Source organism: Rhodnius prolixus, unplaced genomic scaffold (genome assembly GCF_049639745.1).
Source record: "Rhodnius prolixus isolate KJV_2025 unplaced genomic scaffold, Rpr scaffold_1, whole genome shotgun sequence".
Taxonomy (NCBI): domain Eukaryota; kingdom Metazoa; phylum Arthropoda; class Insecta; order Hemiptera; family Reduviidae; genus Rhodnius; species Rhodnius prolixus.
The window spans coordinates 20,181,639-20,207,831 of NW_027411581.1; the positions used below are offsets into that span (position 1 = coordinate 20,181,639).

Below are 26,193 nucleotides of genomic sequence, written 5' to 3' on the forward strand. Positions count from 1 at the left end.
AGGGAATACAACGAGCTTATCGCAAAATCCCATTTCTGGCAACTAAATATCTCCTTTGAAGAATAGCGTTAGGTATATAGTTATCCTCCTAGAGTAACAACCTGAAGATTCTTAACTAACTCTAACATAAACCTTGGTCTTAGCTAGATTTTGTTGGTTCACTCAACATGTTGAGACGAATTATTGATATTTTCAGATGGCTTTCTTTAAACCAGTGGTTTTTAATTTTGGATCCTATGCCCCCACCCCAAGGGGGCTTCCATCCAAGATCCCTTCCTTAGGGGTTTGAGTAGAACTGTCACATTATTGAATAAATTTTATGTTTTTTTTTAGCGATTGTGTTTCATGTAGAATAGTACAAGAAAATTTTATTACGTATTTATTCATTTTATATTGAATTATTAATTTTAAATAATTCTTTTCTAACCAGCATTCGTATTTTTGATGATTTAAAACAGTGCAAGATTCTAAAGATTCACATATTTAAGGTTTGGAAAAATTAAGCGTGTGTTAAAAGCAGTTGAATTTTAGAGTTGAGTTACTGGAACAGTTCGAAATTGGAAGTAACAAAATTTGAAGGGGAAACAATTGGCTATGCGGTTAGCGTATTGGTTTCCCACGCGGAGATCCCGGGTTCGGTGTTGTCTGTAACGAGAGAGAACTGTCCGGAAGCCGGCAGTGCATTGAAAAAAGCTCCGGGTGCCAACCGCCTCAGATGTTTGACGCGCCATAAGTCATAAAAAAAATTAAATTAATAAAACATTTAATAAATAGTGAATAGCTTACATCAATGTTTCTTCGCCAAACTGGAAATTGTGTCAAAATTAAGTTTAGAGAAGAGAAGTCGGCCAAAATGTTGTAATTAATTGACTATTAATGGTAGAAGCGAGGAGTTGTTAATGAATGGAAAATGGAGTAGGCTATTATAGAAAATAGAACAGTGAGGCTAGTCCTCTATTATTGGAGGAGTGTCCGCAGAGGTATGTCACAGTATAGTGCGCGTTGACACATGTTGCCAGTGCCAATTTAATGGTAGAAACTGATGCCCTGACTGTTGGCCTTTTCATCATCCTTCATGTTCATCTCACCACTACACTCTCTTCGTCCTCAATATTACACTACCACTAATAAATTGAATTTATTTCTGCCTTTGAATGTTAACAAAAAAACAAAAAAATGGTTTTCGGCTCCAATTTAACAATGTCTAATTTATTTCTCATTTATTATTTTCTAACTTGAAATTTTGAATAATTAGTTACTATTTTTACTTCTATTTGAGACAATGGACAATTCAAATCAATTTATCTTGAACAAGACTGAGTCATAATAAATTAACGATTTAATTTAACTTGCAAGTAGCTACTCATAGTGGTCACTACTTGAATTGGCGGTTCAAGGTCAAATCATTTCAGTTAAGTGCTCAATGCTTATATGCGCACGATTAATTATCTTATTTTAAATGAAAAGCTAGAGATAGGGTCAACTATGGAAGGCACTGAACAGAAAAAAATAGAGAAGCTGTCTATGACTTTGATGTGCCTATTCGATAGCGACTACTATAGTAATTCATGAAACGATTTATAATTGAGTGTCGGCAAACCTGTTCAAGAAAACTTGTCTTAGCGTTTCATGAAGTGGACAAGTCACTATTTTATTATGCTCCATACTTTCAATTTCTGATGGGGGACTGTTGGGTGCATTTTATATGCCTAACATTCCTTCTGATTATTGCTGCACATTATTCTACATATTTCTTAATCTACTGCATTTTAAGTTTACTGAATCTAGGTTTTTACCCTACTTTTGGATGCTGACTCATCTAGGAATTTACTCTATGGGCCATTTTGCAATAATTTCTGCTTGGATCGTTGTAAATCTAAATTAACTCTAACAAGGAGAAAACAGAGGTATAGATGCTGCCTCATACAATGTAGGATTAAATTGCTCTTTTGAAGCTTTCATTAAAGTGGATTTGTTGTGCAATGTCTTTTTGAATAGAATTTAGTAGCTAGCTTCCTATAATTATTTCCAATTATACTTTATAGCAGTGATTTCCAAACTTTCTGTACTGACGCCTCATTCTTGTGCATAATAAATTGTTGCGCCCCTTTGATTTTTGACAAGTTTAATTTTACATTACTGTAAGAAAATAGCAGCTATTATTCAACTCAAAGGTGGCGTTAATTGCGATCACTGGCAATTACCAACTGCCGAACCTTTGCAGAGTTTTTAGATTTTTAGATGCTGGTGAGGAAATGATTTTGCTGTAGGCCGTTTAGAACTGTTGCGGATTAGTACTGTCCAGCCCTAACTCGAATCACCTACATCATTCTGAAGGACTTAACAGTGATGTTATTGCAAGGCAAATTCCTTTGAGGAAATCAAGAGACACCTTTAGGAGAAGCGTTAGGCTATCCTTCATGATCCAAACAAAGGCTCCCATTAAACCTACCAAGCATCTTAGCAGTAGCATGCGTTAGGCTCATCACTAGCCATTTTGTTCTTCTGATTCTACTACATAGAACAGATGATTTGCTTAAATATCCGTTGTGGAAGAGGGAGAAAATAACAGGGGAACATTTCAATTTTAAAAGTTTGAATTATTATCCGCTCAAGAATGAAATTTTAAATTATTCTAATCATATTATTAAGTTGCACTACATTTTATTAATTATAAATAAATGATAGAATAGAACGTCTATTATGTATATTGTGAGTTCTCTAAGGCGCCACAGGAGGCGAGCGGTTAGAGGCGAGACTTGCGAAGCTAATATGTATTGTGGTACTGGGTTCGATTCCCGGTCTTAGGCCTTGGATTTTATTTAATGGTTAATAAAAGAACTTTACAGTAAAGTATGTTTGCTAGTCGCCTCCGTCCACGACACCTAATTGGTAGTTGGACGTGAAGCCCGCCTTAAAAAGTAGCCAATTACTTTACTTTTACTTTACTTGTGAGTTCTCTGCAGTCAATAATCTATAATTAGAATGCTAATCATTTACAAATTTAACAATCAACATGTAAACTAACCAGTTAGTTTGAAACCTGTTTCAAAATTACATTGAATTGAAAGCAGTTTTTTTTTAATACCAATCAAATCAACATTTTATAATGTGAACTTAAGTTTACTTTAAAGCTTGTATTTTATTTAACGATTACCATAATGACTTTTTTCTAATGAGCCATTAGCAAGGTCAGTAAATTGGATTTATCTAGTTCATTGCTTGAAGGTAATCCATAATATAGGCACTGTTTATTTTCAATTTATGGGACCAATAATAGAATACTAAACAGATTGAAGTATCAATAATTCGTTATTCATTTTTTAAAGGCGCCTTAACTTCTGAGATCATCATTATTCAATGCACTGGTTGTTTTCTGTGCTCTCGTTTTTCTATAGTTTATAGATACAAAGTTAACCAAGAGCTCCTAAGCGGTGAAAAAAGATTTTGATGAGAATCCAGGCTTTCGATTAGAGTTTCCTAGAGATAAATAAATAGCGTATTAACCACCCTTCAATAAGTAAAATTGCCCTTCTACATTTGAAAAATTATTCAAAAAGATTTGTCGACCACCAAGTATGTATATTGGAAGTTTAAATATCTTATAATAAAAAAAAATCTATTTTTTAAGAAGTACTCCATTTATACAAATTATAATCGACAAGTTAAAGAAACGTCTCTTGAAGGGATTAAATCGAATTATGAAGTTTCAATTTTGACTTGGGTGAATTGAAAATGAAACTGAATCGTAGTAAGATTACTACCTCTGGTGAGTGAAATTAAGAAGTTAGTGTAATCCTAAATTTTATAAAATCAGACAAATTTTAAATTTAAACATCCTGTTCTTAGTGTTACTTGTTATAAAGAAAATAAATCATAAAGGCTGTGGAGAATAGGGTATACATGACGTAGAGGGAGGTTTGGCATGCTGTTTGTTTATTACATTTATTTAAATTTTGTAAAAAAATTAGCTTTAATTTTATTATGCTAGAAGGGTTGAAGTTTGAATGACAGTATTTATCGTACATCCTACGGACGCAAAGCCCGACTGGTGGGGGCAAAAAAAAAAAAAAGACCATCTACTTTGCTTTACTAAGTGCCACGGATCCAAAGAAGTAATAGGGGTCGGCCAGTTTGTTGAAGATGGAAGAGAAAGAGAAAACAATGAGAGGAGAAATGTTACTGGGCGCATGCCCTAGTGTAGTGGAATGTATCGACCAACCTAGTTGGAAACGCGAACACACCAGCCCTTGCTGCCCCCCTAGGGATCAATGTGTAACTGCCTCCAACGCGCGCCGCCAACTTCTCCAGCTAGGCCCCACTAGTTGCCTTGCCCAGCAGGTCACTACCGCCTCTCTACTTCGAGTAAATATCAACAAACCCATGCTCCTCTCACCTAAGTGAGTACTAACCAGTTTCTTTCTTTTAGCTCCTTTATTTTCTACATTATATTTTCCTCATTTATTTCTATATTCTATAATTGGCATTATTTGGTATTATAATTAGGCTAGTATCAATTTTTAGAATCTGCTGTAAAGTTTATTCTTCACTAAAACAGAAATAAGGTTAAAATTTCACGTTAAGTTTTTACGCATTAATTAAATCGAAACTATATTTTTATTTGTTTTACCATATTAGTAGCAGCAAGTAGTATTGTGATTTTTTTAGTGAAAATTTGCATACAATACTTTTTCCTATTAAATTAATTTAAAGTAATACTCCAGCTTTTCTGGAAATAATTTACTTATACATTTAGTGTAAAAATGAACGTAAGGAGCGGCCTTCAATATCGCTTAGAGGGGTCACACTTTAAGGGGTCAGTACCATGTCTCACAATACCACGACCTACTTAATAATCTAGTAAGTCAGCTTTAGCTGATTTTGTTTGAATAGCTGATTTTTTTATTTGTTTATTAATTAATTATTAACCCAAAAAATCTAGTGCGGAAACACAGATAGAAGACGCACGAAATTCTCTTTCCGCAATTTATGTAAAAACATTTTCTTGAATGTATGTGCGAAACAGAACAAAAACTAAATCTCTAACGTATTCCATTCGTATTAATATTGCACAGGTAATGGAGACTACCGTACTTTAAACTTAAATAGCACGTTAGAGAAGGCTTAATCCAATCTCTTCCATTCCCTCCAAGTACGGCCTTAATAAGCTTTTGGCTGAGAAAATATTATCAATACAAATTATAGGTTTACTTAGTTGCTAATGAGCGCGTTTTGTTGAAAGAAAGTCAAACTAGCCATTTTTAGGAAATCTGGAAAAATCTTTTGTGGTAACTGGTAGGATGTCCCCCCCAATTATTACTTTTCTTTTTTACTTTATTATAGGTAATATTACAACTACAATTTTAGTTATAACTGGTAAATACGAAATGTGAAGGATACAAGCTCATCTAATTAGCTTGTGAAAGCAATCACTCAATGGTGAAAAATCTCTTGTTGAATTTCAGAATCATTAACAGTAGTCTCTAAGACTACTTCCGCTTGAAGCGATAAGGGACATTGTCTAGTTCAGGGGTGTCAAACTGGCGGCCAGCGGACCACATGCGGTCCCCGAGGTAATTTTTTGTGGCCCACAATGTTCTGAAATAAAATGAAAAAAAGAAAAAATTGTTATGAAGAAAATATCGCTTAGGGGACATCAAGGCACTATTGTACACATTATTCCCTCCTTCGTTAACCCTTTAGCTTCTGAAGATGGCCCAGTACCTTACCTGAAGGCCTACGGGCTTCGCTGACTCAGTTCTGGTGACGCTTGGAAGACAAAAAGAAATAGGAATTCCCAAAATATATTCTTATGTTCTCCAGTCTTTGAATCCAGATATAGCAAAACTTGTACGAGGAAATCGCTGGCCAAGTTTTGGGTAAAAAAAAATTAATTTTCGTTTTATTAAAACAGTTATATATATTATTTTAATTACCCTATCCATATTCTTGAATCCTCACTTCAGAATATAAATTAATTTAATAAAATTTGTAAATGTGATATAACCCGCTTGAATCTTGCCTGTGGCACCAATTGGCACGTGTTTTAATTGAGTTTGACAACCCTGGTCTAGTTTTTGAGAGGAGAGATTTTGTTGGTACTATAGGATTAAGAAGTAGAGCTAGGATTTCTATTGAACTTGCGGCAAAAACGGGATTTTACAAAATCAGTGACCAAAGGAATGCTTAAAGGATTTTTTTTTAATATAGTATTTTGAATGCAGTATTTGTATCTGCAATGTATTTGCATTAAATAATATCAAAATAGAACTTGCCATTTTTCCGTGTTTAATTTATGATTACGCTTTTACACAGACCGACTTTTTCGGATTCAGAGGACCTGAAAACGAATATTTTGGGTGAATATTCAAAATTTGGAAATCTGCATGAATCTATTAAGAGAAAGTGAAAATTAATTTGATAATTATTTTTATTAAATTCTAAAAATCTTAAAAGAGCTGGAAGAGTCAATTTTGTTTGATTTTTCTTAATCTTTTATTCGTACATATTTTTATGAAATCAAATTACGCATTAAGCATTAAATCTGCAAGCTGCGCAATTAAAAAAAAGAAAAGAATAAAGAAAGCATATTGGACTTTGAATACCCTACTATAGTGAGTAATCACAGTGATTCCTGAGCTTTATGCGCTTTGAGAAGGCAGTGAGGCTAAGTTGTAGCTTTCAGGAGGGTTGCTGTTGAGGGGTGAAGTAGGGGAGGTTACTATGCGGTTTGAGTAATCTGTAATCACTATCACATTTGGGCCATGCTGGATTTTTTCTCATTCGTTTAATGTTATTTGAAACAATCAGTGGATTAAGTATTGGGTTCTGGTTTTGTTTGTACTATAAGTTATATTCTCTAGTTAGGTATACTTTTTTCTCTCGTTTATTTGTGCTATAATCAGTGCAAAACAATGTTAACAGTATGAGTAGAAGTAAACGAATGGTAACACTCCAAAGCGCTGAATTATTAGTCACTCTCTTCATTAGAGGCCACTTGTCTTTTTAAGACGTCTTGTTGGGTTATCAGAAGAGTTTTAGAAGAAAAATTTTTAGCTAGAAGATTTGAGTGTGATTGCAGATTGAAATGAAGTTTTCTGTATCTTGTTTTAGCAAGTTGTGTGACAAAAAGAACGTTAAGATCAGTATGTATAGTTCGATTAGAGGCATAAAATGGAACGTTTAATATGGTTCGAAGTATTTTAGATTGTAAAGATTAAATACTTTGGAGATTGGTGCGTTTGGTTGAACCTCACAGCTCTAATCTGTGTGCTCAGATAGGTATTGTGCCCAGTATAAATTAGTCTTTTGTTGTCTAGAGACAGTTTAAGTCTTTTAAGTTGTCAATAATGTCTGATTAGTTCGGTTCTTTTTAGTCTAGTTTGGAATACTTAAAAAATAATAATACAACATTTTGTTTTATCTAATTTTGCTAAAATCTATACGAACAAATTTGCATCACTTATTAAATAGAAATTTATAAATTCAAAGCAATCAATATATTGACTGATTGATTTCTGTTCGTTCATTTATTATTTATTTGATAAAAATGTGGTTTTTTTCCTTTATCTTATTTAATTTTTTGTTTTATTTCTCTTATAATATATATTTTTCAATAATTTTTTCAGCTTTTTTTTTTTATTACACGAAAATTTTGATGGATTGCCGTTTAAATAGATAAATTTTTCTTTCAGTCTTTAAAAATTCACTCTAGAGAATTAATATTACATTTCAGCCAAAGTTTTAATTATTACCTTCTAGCTTGGCATTTGGGATTATGAATAGCAAATCATAGAGCCGTAAATTATACTGAAATGGTGTTAAAAAAGAATGCTACACAACCGCATATCCCTGAAGCACTCTCCACAATTATAATGGCTGCACAAAATTTAAAGAAGAGAATGAGCAGTTTTTGAGGGAGGGAAATAAATAAAAAGATAAATCCAATAAATGAAAAGGTACATCTTAAGAAATTTTGACCGCTAAGTTACCGACAGATCTCCGAGTGGGACCCAATCAAAATATCTAGTTAGAGCTGCAGAAATTTTTCATTTTGGTAACACCTACACTCATCTCTTACTCTTCAATATTTTTATATAAAACTCAGACTCAGGACCACAAAACGGATAATACTGATCCTACAATTTGCCAAAATCGCAATGCTTATCGTACTTAATTAGAAAAAAGTAATTAATAATTATAAAAATTTTAGAAAGCAACCAAAAGTGGGTAAATCTTCTTAATAAAGCTTCCCGTTAATGAGTTTACGGAATGATATCAGCGGTCTTAATAAATTATCAAATTGATATAATATCATGGATTAAGGCCTTATTAAAGAATGCGTTGAGCTCATTCGCTATAAATTGTACGTAATAAGATACTATATTTGATTGATATAAATTCCCAAATTGATAACATTATTTGTCTCTCGGCGTAAAATCCCAATTTAATAAGTGTTACCACTTACTTCTCTGCGTTCCTCTCTGCAGTTTGTGAGTTTGTGTTTGTGAGAAAATAACAGAATATTCAAACTTTTTATTTCATATTTGTGCAACCAAGTAGAGATTGGCTCCTTCTGAATTTGATTTGGGGAAAAAATTCATCAAAGGCTGAACCTCCTATTAAATCAAAGAATTTAAGTTCCCCAATTTGTATAAAACAAATAATAAAATTTCAAATATTTATTCTATTAGATTATGGTGGTGATTGTGAGCGGGAAAGCAAACAATTCTCACCACTTTTGCAGCAGTTTGTGTAACCCATTTCTTGAAGGCAACACTTTATGGTGGGGCATTTTTAAAATGCTGAGGAAACTCTATAGGTTCCGTTAACCGTAAAACGCTACACCATTTCCTGGGTCCTTCCGACGTCCAATTTTCGTCAAGAAAAGGAAGTTTCTAAGCAGTGACTTACATTCCGACTCTCGCCACATCTCTGCAAAGTGTACCTCAAACGCTTTCAAACTTCTGTGTCCTAACTTTGGCAGAACTTTCGTGAATAATAATAATGACCGTCGCTTCCCACGCTAAACATGTTTGTCCTCTACTATGCTTTGCTCTAACATTCTCTGCCATTTTTCATGGCTGAGCATCCATTCTCAGGCATCCAAGCTCCCTTCCTGTAGACATAAAAACCATGTATACTTTAATCCACAGACAAAAAATTAAAACTGGTTATCTTGTGTGGACTGAGCTAGAGCTAGAGCAGTGCATTCGATAGGATAAAAAAGGACAATCCTCTTAAATCCAGTCTCAATCTCAAAAATATTATTTAACGTTTTGAGACTGAAATCCTTACTTCCATAGGTAAGGAGATTGTCAAATCAATCCTTGGTTGACTGGTTGACTCAACGATTATAACGTGTCAAATTCACTACTTCCGTTTTCAGAATAGTTGAATTATCCAGAAAAGTAAAAAAAAATATCATAATTATTGATAGTATTGTTTGCTTTTTTTTGTTGCAGGTTTTAAAAGTGAAGTGGACAGTTAGCCAAAAAACGACTACATCTTAGGTCGTGGGGTCTGCGTAGATGCTAACCTTACGACTTGTATCGACTCACTTTTTGAAGCAGCCATAAGTATACAATATGTGTCGTGACAGAGATATGAACCCATCGCGTGCGCACCGATAAACCAATTTTAACTGTGAGATATTAAAAAAATTGAAAAACGACGCGCTAACGTTTAATTAGATTATTTTAATATTAACCAAATGCAAAAGTTTCTTATAAAAGAATGTTTCTATTTTTACATTTGTAACAGAATATAAAAAGGAATAATAGAAGCATTTATTATACTTAATGTCTTCGAGTTTCGGTTAAATATTTATTATAAACTAATTTGTTTATTTTTTTTTTAAGAAAAAATAAATAAATAAAAAGAAAAGTTATTAACTTGTATGATGAGTGTCAGTTTATATAGATTATTGGACGTTAAAGTTAAATTGAATGCGTACTTCACGAGTGCGACTGAATTTACCCTATCGTTCAACTAAGTGAAACATCCCGTTATATATTGTATAGAGAAAACTGCAGCAAAATAGTGTGATTGTAAGAGAGCAAGGTGACTGCGTTGACCAGCCGAACACAGTTGGCAATCTGTGGAACATAGCTAAGGAGTGTATTGTAAGTAATCTTCAAAATGTTCTTCATTTAGTCATTTATTTCATATTAGTTCATATTTTCTTTCTTTAAACTCTTTAACCATAATTATATTGTGCATTTGAATTGTTACAATCATTCGTAGGAAATCCTTTATCATTTTATTTAAACACAAACCAAAAATATTGTATTTGATCAAACTTCACTTTCCAATTATTTCAGCATCCATTTAAATTAGTTTTAAAACAAAAAAATATTGTAATTGTTTCACAACATCAGTTCGTGCATGTTGTTTTTTTAGACCGACCATTAAATAAAAAGCTTTTAGCAAATGGCTCTCTCGAAAAATCCCAACAAATTCTACTCGATATTTAATTTGATTTAGCTTAGGACATCTACAAGCTTAGATACACACTCTTTGGACATTTATCCAATAAAATACATCAGGGGCTACTAATTTACCTTATTTTACTACAGAAATATTACAGGGCAGTTCAAGGAGGGGTAGATATGGTGTTTAAAAATTATGTAATTTCAATATTCTGTACAATTTTAATGACTTAATTCTCATTAAGAAGAATTTATAGTAGTGTTTTAGTAATCTCAGAATTTGTCCGTTTGGACATATTGCTGTGATAGTTTTCGAAATACTGATTTTTTTATCCATTGTAGTTCCTGATGGCTGTTGAGTCTTCAGTTTAAGTGTAGTACGAAAGATACATAGCAAAAGTAAAGTTCACCAGATAGATATTTCTTTCTAATGATGGATAGAAATTCGAAACCTTAGATTATTCGTAAGGAAAGAGAAATTATTGCCAATTTTAGTGTTTTTTATGTAATTCTTAATAATAAAGTGTTTTCTAAAAAAAACATTAAAAATATAAAAGTGAACAGAAATAAGAGGTGTGGCTATTAAATAATGAGACTGATGCTGCTACAGAAGAACTATGCATGCGCCAAATCCTAACGACCGATAGCTGTGCAGTGTAAAGTCTTCTCTTTCGATTGCAGCGTCTCACGGTGTTTGTAGAGAAATCAGTCTGACCGGAACCGTCGTTTATGTAAGAGGTGTTAGTTTCGTTTTGCCGAAAACATGATACTACATATGTAGTAGAGCAACGATTTGTCGTGAAATATCACATCAAAACTTGATAGAACCGCTACTGAAACTTATCTATTATTAAAAGAAGTTTATGGCGATGAACGTTTATCACGTGCGCGAGTTTTTGAGTGTTTCAAGCGTTTCCAAGATGGCCGAGAAGAGGTCGGAGATGATGACCGCCCGGGTCACCCTTCCACGTCCAAAACGGATGAAAATATCTATTATAATTGAATCAACATTACTACCGTGAGGTGCTTGCTCAACTCCGTGAAAGAGTAAGGAAAAAAACGACCCGATTTGTGGAAAAATAAGTCACGGGGTACTCCATCAAGACAACGCGCCAGCTCACACTGCATTGTCTGTCAAGGACGTTTCTAGCATAAGTACAACATCCCAGTTTTAGGCCATCCGCCTTATTCGCCTGACCTGGCCCCATGTAACTTATATCTGTTCCCCAAAGTCAAATCTGCATTAAAAGGTGCACGATTTCAGTCCGTTGAAGCTGCGTCATGCAGGAGCTCACAGAAAAAGACTTCCAGCACTGTTTCGAACAATGCTAAATTCGCATGGAGCGTTGTAGGGATAGGGGAGGGGTGTATATTGAAGGTGATAATAAATAAATATGTATAAATTTAAAGTAAAATGTTTTACAGCAATAGTCTCGTTTTTTAATAGCCACACCTCGAATTCACGGAGTTGAACTCCGTTTGCAAAGTTGCTTTATAGTTATGAATAATATTTATACTTTTAAAATGTACCGACACAGTTAATTAAATCTATACAAACATCTTTGTTACTAATTGTTCATCCATTTTTACGGCTACAACTAATTTGGTGGAAACAAAATAATCTAAACTTGAATATTTATTTATTTTTGGATGAAATGAACGCATTACATAATGCAATTAATCTGAATTTAATTATTATGAATGCAGCGAATGGAAAACTGAATAATTTTAGTGCATGTTTTATTTATTTGTAATGATAATTGAATTCATTAACTGGAAACAATCCAAAATTAAGTACATTCATTAAATAAGAAAGTAAATTTTGCCAATTAATACCGTTCAAGCGTTGACTAAGCTCGTCAATTTAAAAGGGGACCAGATAGACCGGACAGCACAGTTAGGTGTACTGTATCTTCCACACATTTTAAATCGTACAATGAGCAAAGTTACTGGTGCCAAGCATTCCACCTAGTGAGACTAGTTTTTTATTCAGGGTCCACGCTGACTAGTTTGACATTGTACGTTAATTTTGATCACAAATTCAACTAGTATTTTTTAATTTATTTTTTACATAAAATTTATGTTAAAAAATGTCTTAAAAACTGTGTTAATCTCAAATGTTGTGTAACCGAAACAAAATCTCTCTCTATCTCTGTGTAAAAAAAAAAACAGTCCTCAGTTATCCTTTCAGCTAAATACTGAGTTTTTTTTTAAAATAAAGTTCCTCCTTATAAAATTTAAAAAAAGAAATTAAAATGTTGAAATTATTATAGTCACGATTAGTGTGCAGCATCAGTTAGTGAGCATAAAACCATGAAGATGACCCTAGGGTCGAATATTTGGCACAAATAAAATGAAAGACTGAAATTGGCAATAATCTCTCCTTCCATATTATACTTAATGTTTTGGCAGCCCGAGTTATTCCTGTCTAAAAGCAAAACAAAAGAGCTGGTTACATACAGCACTCGTCTTGTTGGCTGCAGGCTCTTTAAAAATATTGTTTAACGCCATGTACATCTTATGAATATTATTGTTAATGGTTAAATATCCAAAAGTGGTTCATATTAATTTATTTTTGTAAAAATTACAATTTCCCGGAAGGAGGCGGTGAAAAGGAGCCTGATTAGATCATGTTTGTACGAACCTTTCTGTTGCAAATCAGGTTTTCCATAAATACATCCGTATTTATAATTTTTGTAATATTCTCCCTTTACTTAAAAATATAGATCTGGCAAGGTAATAGGCTAATTCAGAGGACACAGCATATAAGCTCCAAGATTTTTGGAATCGATCTAGGCTCAGAAAACGTATTGCGTTGGTGTCAGTAGTGATAACTGCCATTTTTATATTCATCAGCCCTAAGAGATGCCTCCAGGCAGTGGTCAGAGCACTGGATTCCCACTTTCCTGGGTTCGAAATCCAGCTACCTGATCTTAGATTTTCTCTTCTTTGGGGCCAATTTAACAAGCTCACTGCCCGGAGTTTTGTACAACGAGAGAACTTCGTCGAGAAGCTGGAAGTGCTCTGAAAAAAGAAGAAGTTAATTATCAAAGCCTAACTTGTTTACACACACATTTAGCATTTAGATATCTGTATCTCAGGTAGCCCTCTGTTTTCCAAAATATAATTCATTTCTTTAAATTTGAACTTTTTATGGTCTGGGATTTAAATTTGTGCATTTTTTATAGAAGGTGTACTTTTTAACTATACAAAATTTCAACCTATAGTAGATAAACCTGTTTTTTTGAACCGCGTTACACGGGCACTCGTACAATATATATTTCAAAGCTGAGGAGATAGTTGTTGTACATAGGTACTTGGGTTTAGTGAAAACACAGGAAAACCCGTTTGTTAGGAAACCGTGGTAACTCAGGAACTCAGGCTCACCTTTATACTAACCCACAAAGCACTCCATACTCTTTCAGTGTAACTTCAAGAGATCTTTTAGGTCACTTTAGGTAAGCCACTGACCTTACTGTTGATATTATTACTGTTCAAAATCAAAATAAACTCAATTTTTTTTTTTTTTTTTTTTTTCAAGATATAATAATTAGCCGAGTAAAATGGAAACCTTTTGAGGCATAAAAATAAGTAAATATCCAGTGGAGGACATCTTGCCCCATTAAACCTCGCCAAATTGTAAAAGCGTGCCAAATTTCTTTCTTTCCTTTTTTTTTGTTTTTAACACCACAAAAAACCTGTTTTGGTATTTTTAAAAAAATCGTCCAACAGATATTGCGCATTGGTTTTACTTACTTTTTGGCAGCAGATCTGTTTATTATGGCTCTTGTCTGAAATGAGTGCCAAAATGAAATTGTGGGCAAATACTAAAATCAAGTAATCAACAAATTAGATTATGTGAATAAAACTTGAATTAATTTTGAAAATTCTATTTTGACCGTTTAAGATCTATTCAAAATAAATACGAGTACTCAATTCCATCACTTCAATTGCCATTGGTTATTAATAATGCATACATCTTTCTAAAAGCGTTGATACAGACAAACTGAAATTATTGCAATAGTGAGCACATAATCATAGTTTTGTTTCTGTTATCTTTTTTTGTGTAATCAAATTCTGTTCGTGGGAATATTATCAAGTTTAATTTCACATAAAAATATGAATAACAAATATATTGAGTATTTGGGAAGCATAGGACAAACTGCCATGTTTGTTTAATACAAATCAAAATGGTTCAAGGTTTTAAGATTGTTTAATGATTTAGCCAAGTTTAAGATCACTTCGGCTTAATATTGATTAAATTTTAGTAAAATCATTTGTGCAGAAAGAAAATATAACATATTCTCAATCGGCTTATTAAGTTGATTTTTTAATAATTTGTGTTTAGAAATGAACAGCTCCAGGATGCGCATAAATCAGCTTGTCAACTTTAGGAAAATGGAAAAAATGTAATTTAGCTGATTTAAATTTTCAGTAACGGAGAGAGAGTGCTGTTGTTCCAATGGTTCCAGACAGGAGGAAACTGGCCTGTCTGGAGCTTGAGCGTGGTTGCTAGGGCTGAAATAAAGGGAGCTCTGTGGCTCTTGGAAGTATGGCCACAGTTTTCCAAGCTGAGATCCTTGGAATCATTGAAAGTTGCTGCCTTTTGGAGGAGTGGCAGAGACATTACAAAGAGGTGAGAATATTTTCGGATAGTTAGGGTGTGTACAAGGGCTTCTAGCAGACTATGAAAGAGCAGTATGATAAGACCTTGCTCAGAGGAGTAGTGGCCTTGCTTGGAAGATGAGACCAGAATCTTTAGACACTGTTCTAAAGTCTCGAGCCAGTGGTTGTCATCATGAAAATGACCAAATTAAAAATTGAAGATTTTTAGAACTGCAGAAGCATTGGAGAAGCTCTAGAAACGTTTAATGTGTTGTATAAAGATTGGCAGGTGCGTACGAAGTATCCTTTTAATTCTTGGATCAGGAAACAATTCAGATTTTTGGTACTTGTGGACTAAGTGTGTTTGAATATCCAGTCATTCAGTTTCACTAAAAAGGAAGAAGAGTCATCCCTAAACATCTTAGCATGGGTTATGATGAGAGATTTTTGGGAATACGAATGTCTTCCCTGTTGAATGAACTCCCAGTGTCTGTTCCGCTAAAACTAGGTATAATAATGGGAAGGTTATACTCCTCAAGGCTATACTTGGACGATTTAAACACAGGTAGCCATTGCTTCAAGCGTACTGTCTTTCTCCCAAAATTTAGAAACAACTTTTTCTAAACAGACATTACTGTATACTATAAACTGATTTTAATTGTGAGAGAGCCATTTCTAAAAGCTTCTTTTTTTTAGATTCAGATGTCTTCAAAAGTTTATCTATTTTTTCCATTGAGTAAAGTATCCAAGTTTTCTAACTGTTGAAACCTCTAAAATTACTTTTATTAATTTAAGTGAAAAGCAAGAAATGAAATCAAATCAGTCTCTATGTGAAACCACATTTACATTATTATGGATATAAATAATTTTGATTAATTAATCTACAAATTCGGGAAATCCTGTTGAAAAGCTGCGAGCCAAAGCTAGGGTAACGTTTCTTATCTTGTGTTATCACTTTAAATAAAATATTCCCAGTGCAATAAACATTTAACAATGAATTTAAAATATTTGAATTCAGTACAAAATTATTGCTTTTCCTTTTTAAAGTCATATTTCTTTAAAGCTAATTTTTACAGTTGAATTCATTGCACAGGTAAGGTATTTGTTATGTTAATAACTCACCATCTGTTTTATGTTTAACATATTTTGAGAGGTATCTTTGCATATTAAATATATTTTAAATTTATAAGTAAACGCCTAACCTTTTTTGTTATTTACGAAAATTTGATTTAACAAAAACTACTGTTAGAAAAAAAAATTATATTTTAAGTTCGCAATTCCCTCAGTCATAACTATCAATGATTTGCTTTGATAGGCCTTTTGAAGTGAAGAGTTAATAGTATAAGTGAAGTTTTTATTGTTAGAATCTTTGTGAATTGTGTAGAGTTAAGACAGTATAAGTGAGTTTCTATGGTTATCCTCCGCCTTATCCACAGGATCTTCAATTTTTTGGTTTTTAAGGTAGAGGAATGTTGTTATTAGGTGCATTTATGATAAATAAAGGCACGTCAATTACTTATAAACTTTTAAAATTATTTAGGGAACTATCGGCAACACTGTTGATTTAATGATTAGTAAAAAAAAGAAAATGAAGGGCAGAAGGGCTGAGCTAAGGACCCTTGTCTTTTATGTCCTTGGGCTTCTTCGTCCCTTTTATTATTATTAATATTTTTAAATTCAAGGCGCGTCAACATCTAAGGTTATTAGCGCCAGGAGTGTTTTCAATGCACTGTCGGACTTTGAAAAAGTAATTCTTTCTTTTTAAATACAATACTGTTCATCAGCATAGAGTCGGCTACTTAAAAGAGAAAAAATCTAAGGACCAGCAAGATCGTTTCGAACCCGGGAATGACGCGTGAAAGTCCTGAACGCTTACCACTTGTACTTTGTTATTATTATTTTACTCAACATATACTCCAGTCAAAGAGAGATAGGTGACCTCCTGATTGACGACTGGGAGACTACAATGTGGCAGGAGCGAGTTCTTGTGGCGCTCTAGACTGATCTAGACTTAAGCAACGTTCAATTACTGTCTAGGATTGCAGTTAGCTCCGCAATCCTACCCGTAGAAGGCGTGCTTTGAGGATAGTTTCATGCAGAGAAAGTTATAAATTTCGTGCATAAAGCACTCCTCCACGAAAACTATGTAATAGAATGAAGTAATAAGTACCAAACTAATAATTGCTGGAAATTTAGTCTTTTACTTTCCTAACTGCCTGGATATTGTTATTTGCAAAGTAACAACCACAATTTAACCTTATTTTCTATTGTGTGAAATGCAGAAACGTTTTGTATAATGGCGCTAACAATTATAATTCCAATTTTCTCTTCTTAAAAGTTTCTTACAGCTCATTGTCCAGTGATGGAAGAATTGTCTATAACGAGAGAACTGTCCGGAGATTGAGAAAAAGCTCCGTGTGCTAATGACCTTGATTGTTTACTAATTAATTTTTATAAAATAATATTTCCGAGAGAGATTTTATAAAAATGAATCTTTCCACAAAGTTACATTTTATGGCAATGTGATGTTTAAAAAAATATTTCCAATCATGGTTTGAAAGAATGGTAGTAAAGAGGTTGTTTACTCCATCAAGTTTAAGCAGAAACTAAAACAGCAAATCGTAATCTTATTTGTTTTAATGTCCAAACAGTATATCCATTTTTTTGAGTAATTCAGAATGGAATCTGATTTTCCTCCATTCACCAATTTAGTTCTTCTAGTTCGTCTGGGAATATCTTCCACTCTATAAGGCAGCGACACTAACATTAGCTAGAAAATTTAACTTGAATCTGATTTTGACGAATTCTTTGACGAGATCTTCACTTAGGGGATAGTTTTTCTTAAAAAAGAGAGAGTAGTGGACGGACATCTTTTGTCTTACTCTAGAAAGTTTCCAAAACCTGTCTTGAATTGTTTGAGATGTTCTGCTGATTGTTGTAAACCAGTTTAAATTGATATACTTCATTATGTTGATCTCGATTTTCATATATTTTTTTTGTTTCCAGTAAATTGAAAATAATTTCCTGTGTTAAAAGATAGATTATTTTTTCTTGATTAATTTCTTATTCGTAATTTTTCGTACCCTTATTTAGCATGATGTACTTATTTATTGTTTTTTTATAAACATTTTAGCCTAAACCAATTCAATTCCTTTTTAATAACACTCAATTCATTCATTCGTATCTTAGCATTATTTTAATTTTATGTAAATCATTTTATTTTGTATTTCATTATGGCTGTTGCTTATTTGTTTGTAATTACGAACTACCTTTTTTTTTTCTTTTTTCTTTGCAGTAAATCATCTTTATTTTTTGGCTTACGGTCATCGCTTTTTCTTAACTTCTCGCCTCTTCCATCACTACCTCTCTAAAAAAAAGGTACATTTTTCGCTTGCTTTTCATTCACTAGAAAAGGGGGACTTATAACTCCTTCCTAAGCATATCATCACATTTTTTAATCATTTTTTCTTATTTATTTTTTATTTAACTATGATGTCATATAAATCTTTTAAATTGAAAGTGTTAAATAATTTGAAATAAACTTTTAGTTATATATATATAAAATATTGGGAATTAATTCACGCTCTTCTATTTCTGCTTCAGTGTGGGTGGGGCGGGGGTTTGGGTTGCTGTGAAATCATGAGGAGGCCAAATCTGTGCAATAACTCTATCGGGGTAGCAGACGATGCCTACAAACCAACCAATAATACTGCTACCCAAAAGGTATGCAATCTTTTTTCTCATTTTAAATATATTTGAATATGAATGGAATGTTAATTATCAACAATTTATTGAAGTATTCTAAGGATTTTATTTTAATATATTGACCTAACAAACTGCAAATTACAGCAGTATTATCATCCATTTTGAACAATTTATAGGATCGGTTTTTATTGATTTTACATCAAAACAAGCGTTTTTGAGAACAAACCAAGAACACAATCTTGAAAATAGATTTTTTAATGATCTCAATGAACTACAATGAACAAATTTTTCATTAGAAGATATAGCAATAAAAAGAAGACATCTACTGGAGCCGCTCCGCTTTGAGACTGATTGAAATGGATGCTGAAACTGTGTAATCCAAAATACGAGTAATTATGACACTCCAAACCATTCCCCATGGTTTGAATCATATAGTCTCACAACTTTTTTGGAGTTTCTGTGAATTTTGATCCATTTTAGTAAACCTAAAATTGGATTCTGATTTTTCGGTACTAATTTTTGCGATTCTACGGCAATGGGGAATGTTCATATGAGAACTCACAAATCTGCTTTTGTGCTTATTACTTTTTCGGAATTCGATTTTTAGATGATAGATTTGATTTGATTTAATTCTCTTTTTATTTCACAAAATGTTAATTTAAATCTAATCACAAGTAAAATGGTATTAAAGACATTAATATCCTTAATCATTAAGTTACTTCATAAATCAGAGGTAAAGCAAGGCGCCTAATGTCGTCTGCACTATTTAAGATAACTGCTGGGTACGGAACATGAAAAATCGGCTCCATTGCGGAAAACGAACATATGCCTAGTTGTTGTTTGTTGATGACCAGGCTATCGTTGGGCATGACTCAGAAAGTAGTAAAGTGTTCCTTTGCAATTGAATTTCAAGAAAATAATCTGTTCTTAAGAAGCGATTAAGATTATCTGATCGTAAAGGTAGTACTAATATGTAGGATCCAGTATTAAAGTTGATAACAGCTTAATAAATAAAAGAGAATTTGATAAGAGAGTGTTAGGGAATGCTTAATTCTATCCTGTGGAGCCGTTATGTACTCAAAAAAGAGAAGAAAATGATAAATATTTGTGTCATTGAGAATGTAACGCTATATTCAGTAGGAACATGAATAGTAACTGAGAGAAGAAACATTTCAGTGGGAGAAGAACAGCAGGAGTATCCAGATTGGTGAGGAGGAGGAATGATGACATAGGGGGAAAAAATAGACGCGCAAGTTTAAGAAGGATTGAGAAGAAGAGATCGGATTTGTTCGGGCATATTCCTTAGTCAGATCAGGAAAGAGTATCTGGAGTAGATTTGGATTTTGGAAGAAGAGAGAAAGATAAAAAAAAAAATTGGATGGATTTTGGGAGGCAGGTTTACGCGGGAATGGTCTTTGAGTGTGGCAGGGATTTATGGAGAGAATCCTCTAGAAGGATGTTCCTTAAAGGAAACTCTAACGCGAAGAAAATTCTAAAAATAATATAAAAAAGCCTATATAATTTCCAAAAGCATTTAGCTAGCTTTGCACTTAATGTATTTCATGTTTAATTTGCCAAAATAAGCAGTAGATATTTGTTGGTTATTAGTCATCTAAGCAAAATTTATCTAGAAGATAAAATCGTGGGACTTTTACGCTTACATAAATTAAAAAATGACTAGTTTAAAAATAATATTAAATTAGACTTTACATTCAGACATATTTAGAAGTACATTATGTACAAAGATATTTGGCAAGTGTAGCTGGTCATTGGCGTCATGGGCCTATTTCAGACTACCTGCAAATGAGGCCTTTGGCACAGTAAATAGTCTTGAGATAGCTTCTAATAAAATTTATAGTAAAATTAATATGACGTCAGTAAGAATCACGGAAGCTACCTTGTTGAATTAAAAATTGATCCCACCTTCATCTCGTGTCTTTTATAGATGATAGTATTAAAGCAAACATATTAAATTGCCAGCCAGAGTGTTTATAGAATAATAATAACAAAAAAGTAATCAATTACAAGATTAAAAATTATCTTAGTTACGAGTTACTAATTTAGATATGATTTATATTAATATGTTTTCCTTTTTAATATTTATTGATGATTACAATCTTTATCAAATTTATTTATATTGGGTGCTCAGGATGAAGGAAGGCTCAGTATAGTTCGGAGAGTGCTCGGTGGAAGCAGAAAGAAAGATGATAATTGCTCTACAGCTAGGATTAAACTATTTGGCGTACCTTTAGTTGATTTACCGCTAAATAATAATTCTGTTCCAAAAGTTCTTCAACGTTTATGTGTTTTTATCGAGGTCCATGGTTAGTTTGATTTTAATTTAAAAATCTTTTATTTTTTTCCTAAATAACTAAATATGTTCGGAAACAATTCTTATGTAAATTTAATGACGTTTCAGGAATGAAAGTAGAAGGACTTTTTCGATTGTCTGGTGGAAATACAACATTGATCGATAGTCTTAAAAATCAATTCAACACTGAAGGTGACGCTGAACTGGAAGTGTGTAACGATATCGCGTCTGTAGCTCTACTGCTAGTTGTCTGGTTAAAAGAGCTACCACAACCTCTTCTATCTCAGGAGATTACTACGGAACTTGTATCACTCATGCATAGTTAGTAATTGATTTCAACTTTTAAATTTAATAAGATTATATTTTTATACCTGAACATTTATCACATAAGAATTGCCCTAAAAATGAACATTTTCTTCTCTTTCTAGAATACGAAGGAGATACTTGGTGGGGACCTGTTTGTCATGAAAGTATTCTCACAGCTGGAACCCTACCAGCAAATGCATTGGATACTATTTTACATTTATTGCATAATTATTCTGCTAAACAGCCTACATCAATGACCTATTTGCCAAGTGTATTTTCTCCTTTATTAACTTGTGCAGAAATTAAAGATCTTGCAGGTCCTGAAGTTGTACAATTAACATCAAAACTTATTCAAGATTATGGAGTTATATTTCATAAAAGGTTAGTTTTGATACTTGTACATTATCCACTTTAGATTTGTTAATTATTTTTTTTACTTTTCTTCAATTAGAATTCTTAAATTTTGTCATTTACTCTTGTTTTCTTTTAATTTGAATTAGCTTTTAATTAGCTAGTTGCAAGAAATTCAAGAGTTCAAAAAAATTGTTTTGTAATAAATGAAAAAAACCGCATTGCGTCTTTTGATTACTGCGAATATTAGATCAAATTCATGCAAACGACAAAGTTCGCTCACCCCCGTCAAAAATATTTCATCTCATTTTTCTGCTAGCTAACTCATTTTAAGCGGATTAATATTTTAAGTTTAATTGTTTATATATATATATAATCAGCCCCTTGGACCTTGAATCATTTTGGGAGGAAATATCTCTTATATTTTTAATTTTAAGATAAACATTCCGTGGCATAACAATCGTCAAATAATTGTATAATCTATCGGTCGGTGATTTGTGGAAAAAGATAGTCTGTGAGAGAAAATTCTACCATCAATGTAAATGATATATTGCACTCAGCTAGGTGATAGCACTTCGTGTAGGATGGGTTCATGTTCTTTAATTCGAGAATCGAAGTAACAACTCCTTACCCAAATTGCCAGGCATTATTATTATTATTTTTAATAATTTAAGGCGCGTCAACATTCAAGGTTATTAGCGCCCGGAGCTTTTTCCAGTGCACTGCCGGCCTCCGGACAGTGTTCTCTCGTTACAGACAACACTGTCCATCACCGGACAGTGTTGTCTGTAAGAAGCTCCTAGGAAGAGAAAATCTAAGGGTCAGCTGCTGGATTCGAACCCGGGACCTCCGCGTGGGAGTCCAGTATGCTAACCTCATAGCTAATCCCTTCCCTCATTATTATTATTATTATTATTTTTAATAATTTAAGGCGCGTCAACATCTAAGGTTATTAGCGCCCGGAGCTTTTTTCAGTGCACTGCCGGCCTCCGGACTGTGTTCTCTCGTTACAGACAACACTGTCCATCGCCGGACAGTGAGCTGTAAGAAGTTCCTAGGAAGAGAAAATCTATGGGGCAGCAGCTAGATTCGAACCCGGGACCTCCGCGTGGGAGTCCAGTACGCTGACCTCATAGCTAAACCCTTCCCTTTCCCTTTGCCAGGCATTATTATTATTCTAAGATCCTAGAGCGAGAATTAAATTAGTCTTATATTCGCTGATTACTTACATTAAAATTAAGCACATTTCGATTGAAAGATTTTGTATTGCCCTCGTAATTGAACATAGATTGAATTTGTGTAAACTACCGACGGGTTTTGATAGATTTTTCATGATCAGTACTCGGTTCCAAATGGAAATAATTCCATTGTATTTTTTATAAGTAAAATTTTTTACCGTTCAAATTGCAACAGTCAGTGTACCATTAATTTTATTCATCTTCAAAGATTAAATAATATGTCAATTTATAAAAGCAAATAGATTTTCACATTAAGGTGACGAAACTTTAAGAGTAAATATTAGGAAGAGAATATTTTCTTTTCTTTTTTATTTTATTGTATTTTATTTTATTTTATTTTTTTTTTTTGGCGCATCAACAGCTGAGGTCATTAGCGCCCGGAGCTTTTTCCAGTGCACTGCCGGCCTCCGGACAGTGTTCTCTCGTTACAGACAACACTGTCCATCGCCGGACAGTGATCTGTAAGAAGCTCCTAGGAAGAGAAAATCTAAGGGTCAGCAGCTGGATTCGAACCCGGGACCTCCGCGTGGGAGTCCAGTATGCTAACCTCATAGCTAATCCCTTCCCTTATTATTATTATTATTTTAAATCCCAGTTGGAGAATCATATAGCCTGTGATGATACTACTAGTAGAGGGTTAGCTCAGGACTAGTTGCCTTCTTCCAACATTATCATGTTTTCCTTTTATCTGAAATGTTATCTGTTGAAACGTGTTGATATCAAAATTTGAATGTAATTAGTCTTATTCAAATAAGAGCTACCGGTACTCTAGGGTCTCAGTAATTACTTCGCTGTTAATTGCATGAAAGTTGCTCTCATTTAATGTTCTTGTTATTTTAGTTTCAAATTAAAAAAGAAAAAAAAGAAAAGTAATATCAGAAATAATACTTCATTCTATATTTTTACCAATGCCTCTCTAATTTTCTATTTTTCCCCCTTTCCGCTACCATTCTAGAAATAGAAATACGCTTAGATGTTAAAGAATTTTGTTGACGTGCATTGATCTGGCGATAGTCCCAAGTTATTTGCAGAACTTTACATGACCCCAACCTTCTAACAAATAATTTGTTCATTTATTTATTATTTTTGTTGTAACACTGGAGACTTTATGCCATAAATCTGCTCAAGAATCAAATTTAAATTCACTGCCTTTAAGTGGATAGGAGTAATTGCAGTATTTCTTAATTCCATTGCACATATTTTATGTTGTGCTTCTTTTATGGGTAAACTAAATTTTTTAGAGAATAAATAATCTTTTATTGTAACATTAATCCTGATTTTTTTTTTTTTTTTTGCCATGTTACCGCTGGAAAGCCAAATTATAAAGACTAGTCACGTATTTTAAGATTAGATAATCACATTTAATAAATAATAGCACTAATTAAACTTCTTCTTTTAATTTTGTCCTCTAAAAGGTTTATAATGCTGACCGACCTCCTATTTTTAAATATATGTTTCATGAGGTTCTTGTTGTTTTAAAATGGTATATAATAGTTTGGAATTCGGCCCAATTTCGAGGCAAAATGCTTTAATGCCTTAGTAACGAAAACCATTTATTTAAAGTTGGCAAAACAGGTGTTTTTAAAAAGAAGGGGCTTTGGCAAACTTCTAATATAGCTTTCAGTTACTGTGTGTTTGCGTTCATTTTAACAGAAGTCACTAACAGTGAGACATTTCAAGGTTCTGTTGATCAACATTGTCATCTTGCTGGTTTAGTTTTGAATTAATTAGTGTTACAATTTATTAATATATATTTTAAAATTCTTATTTCAGTAAGTAGTTGATAAAGGAATAAATTCAAAAATACTTAGTGAAATTAATTTATTCCATTAGTTTTTTATTTTATTTTGTTTTGATTACAGAAATTTTGATTTGGACGCCATCAATAAACAAGGCGCCGTATTCATATCTGATTCAGTTTCTAATCACAAGCAAAGGAAACGCAAGGAAAAACGTGACACTTGTCTTAAATTGGATCGCAAATTTGTTCGGTAATTTTTATTTCTTTATTATCTATTATTGAATTTTTTTTACAGTTTGATATTTAGAAGGCTGTGCAAACAATCTTTCGTTATTTGCCACTTCAATCAATCTTTTGCCTTCACAGTTTTAAATCTAACTGAAAACTTGAAATGTTCACATTTTTATCAAAATTATTTCATTTTCAAAATTGGAAATTTTGCAAGAAGTAAATAATTTAGACATTTCGTTTCATTTTAGAGGACAATTTTACTTACTCCTTTAAATAGATATATTGTATTAAAGAGATTGTAGTAGCGGCTAATTCCGAAAACAACCCCAAAATCAATGTACCAAACAGTCTGCCCGCACTTGGTTGTTCCTCTACTTCTTCTTAAAAGTCCTTTATAGCTCACTGTCTGTTGATCGTCAATAATGTCTTTAAACAGAAGAATACGGGGGTTGGCAGTGCACGGAACAAGTCACCGAGTACCTCTGAAAAATTATACCATTTTATCTTTTTAAATTGATTTGAGTCTTTCTCGATTTTCTTGCAGCCATGTTTGCTAAACATTTAGATTTTGAGCTGAAAATTTCATTAAATCATAAATTCATGGTCGTGTGGAGAGTGTTAAAGAATTCCACTAAAGTGCTGTTTTATTTTCTACCTTTCTCATTCTTTTTCCAATTATGTCTGCACATGTAACGCCGCTTATTTAACTAATTAACAAAGAGGTTATTTATTTGGCTTTCTTATCGATGGAATAGTTTGATTTATAAAATACAAACTAAAAATAGTATAAAAATTTAGAGGCTTTCCAGGTTACTGTTTTCTAATTTGATGTAATCAGTAAAAAAGCTATTGTTTAATATTTGGAGTTAGATGTTTTAGTGTTCAATGTAAACAATTTGGGATTTTATCAAATGTCAAAAACCATAGTAAATACTTTCTTCCCTGGCCTGCCTCTTGCCTGAACAATTAATGTTTTATTCTGTTTATCAGTAATAATTATTTCTTTTTTTTATAATCGCTTACATTTTTTCGTTTTCTGTTGAAATTTGAGTTAAAATTTTTAATAAACAATTCAATAAATTTATTATAAACATTATAACACTATAAATAAGCTAGAGGAATCACTGCATATCGTAGATAACAAAATTGTATTCACCAAACATAACTTATTTTGTTTCATTTATGAAATGTTTAAAAATTATATTGTTTTGTGACTGTCCAACATTGCACTCAAATTTCACTCTGTTTGGTGGTACAGATTTGGAGATTATTTTC

The 26,193-nt window shown here is 32.8% G+C and overlaps 1 protein-coding gene across 8 annotated transcripts in view; it reads left to right on the top strand.

Annotated features, from left to right (window-relative positions):
- Nucleotides 1-26,193, top strand: part of LOC141447286 (protein FAM13B) — a 148,080-nt gene that overhangs the window by 105,086 nt on the left and 16,801 nt on the right. For 2 of the 8 annotated variants that reach the window (XM_074114700.1, XM_074114708.1), the window contains exons 2-8: nucleotides 9,465-10,124; nucleotides 14,866-15,066; nucleotides 18,639-18,758; nucleotides 20,890-21,064; nucleotides 21,160-21,372; nucleotides 21,480-21,738; nucleotides 24,809-24,937. In XM_074114700.1, coding sequence (XP_073970801.1) covers nucleotides 14,983-15,066; nucleotides 18,639-18,758; nucleotides 20,890-21,064; nucleotides 21,160-21,372; nucleotides 21,480-21,738; nucleotides 24,809-24,937 — 980 coding nt within the window. In that variant the 5' untranslated portion in view covers nucleotides 9,465-10,124; nucleotides 14,866-14,982. The other 6 variants (XM_074114712.1, XM_074114728.1, XM_074114739.1 and 3 more) reach the window with 6 other exon arrangements.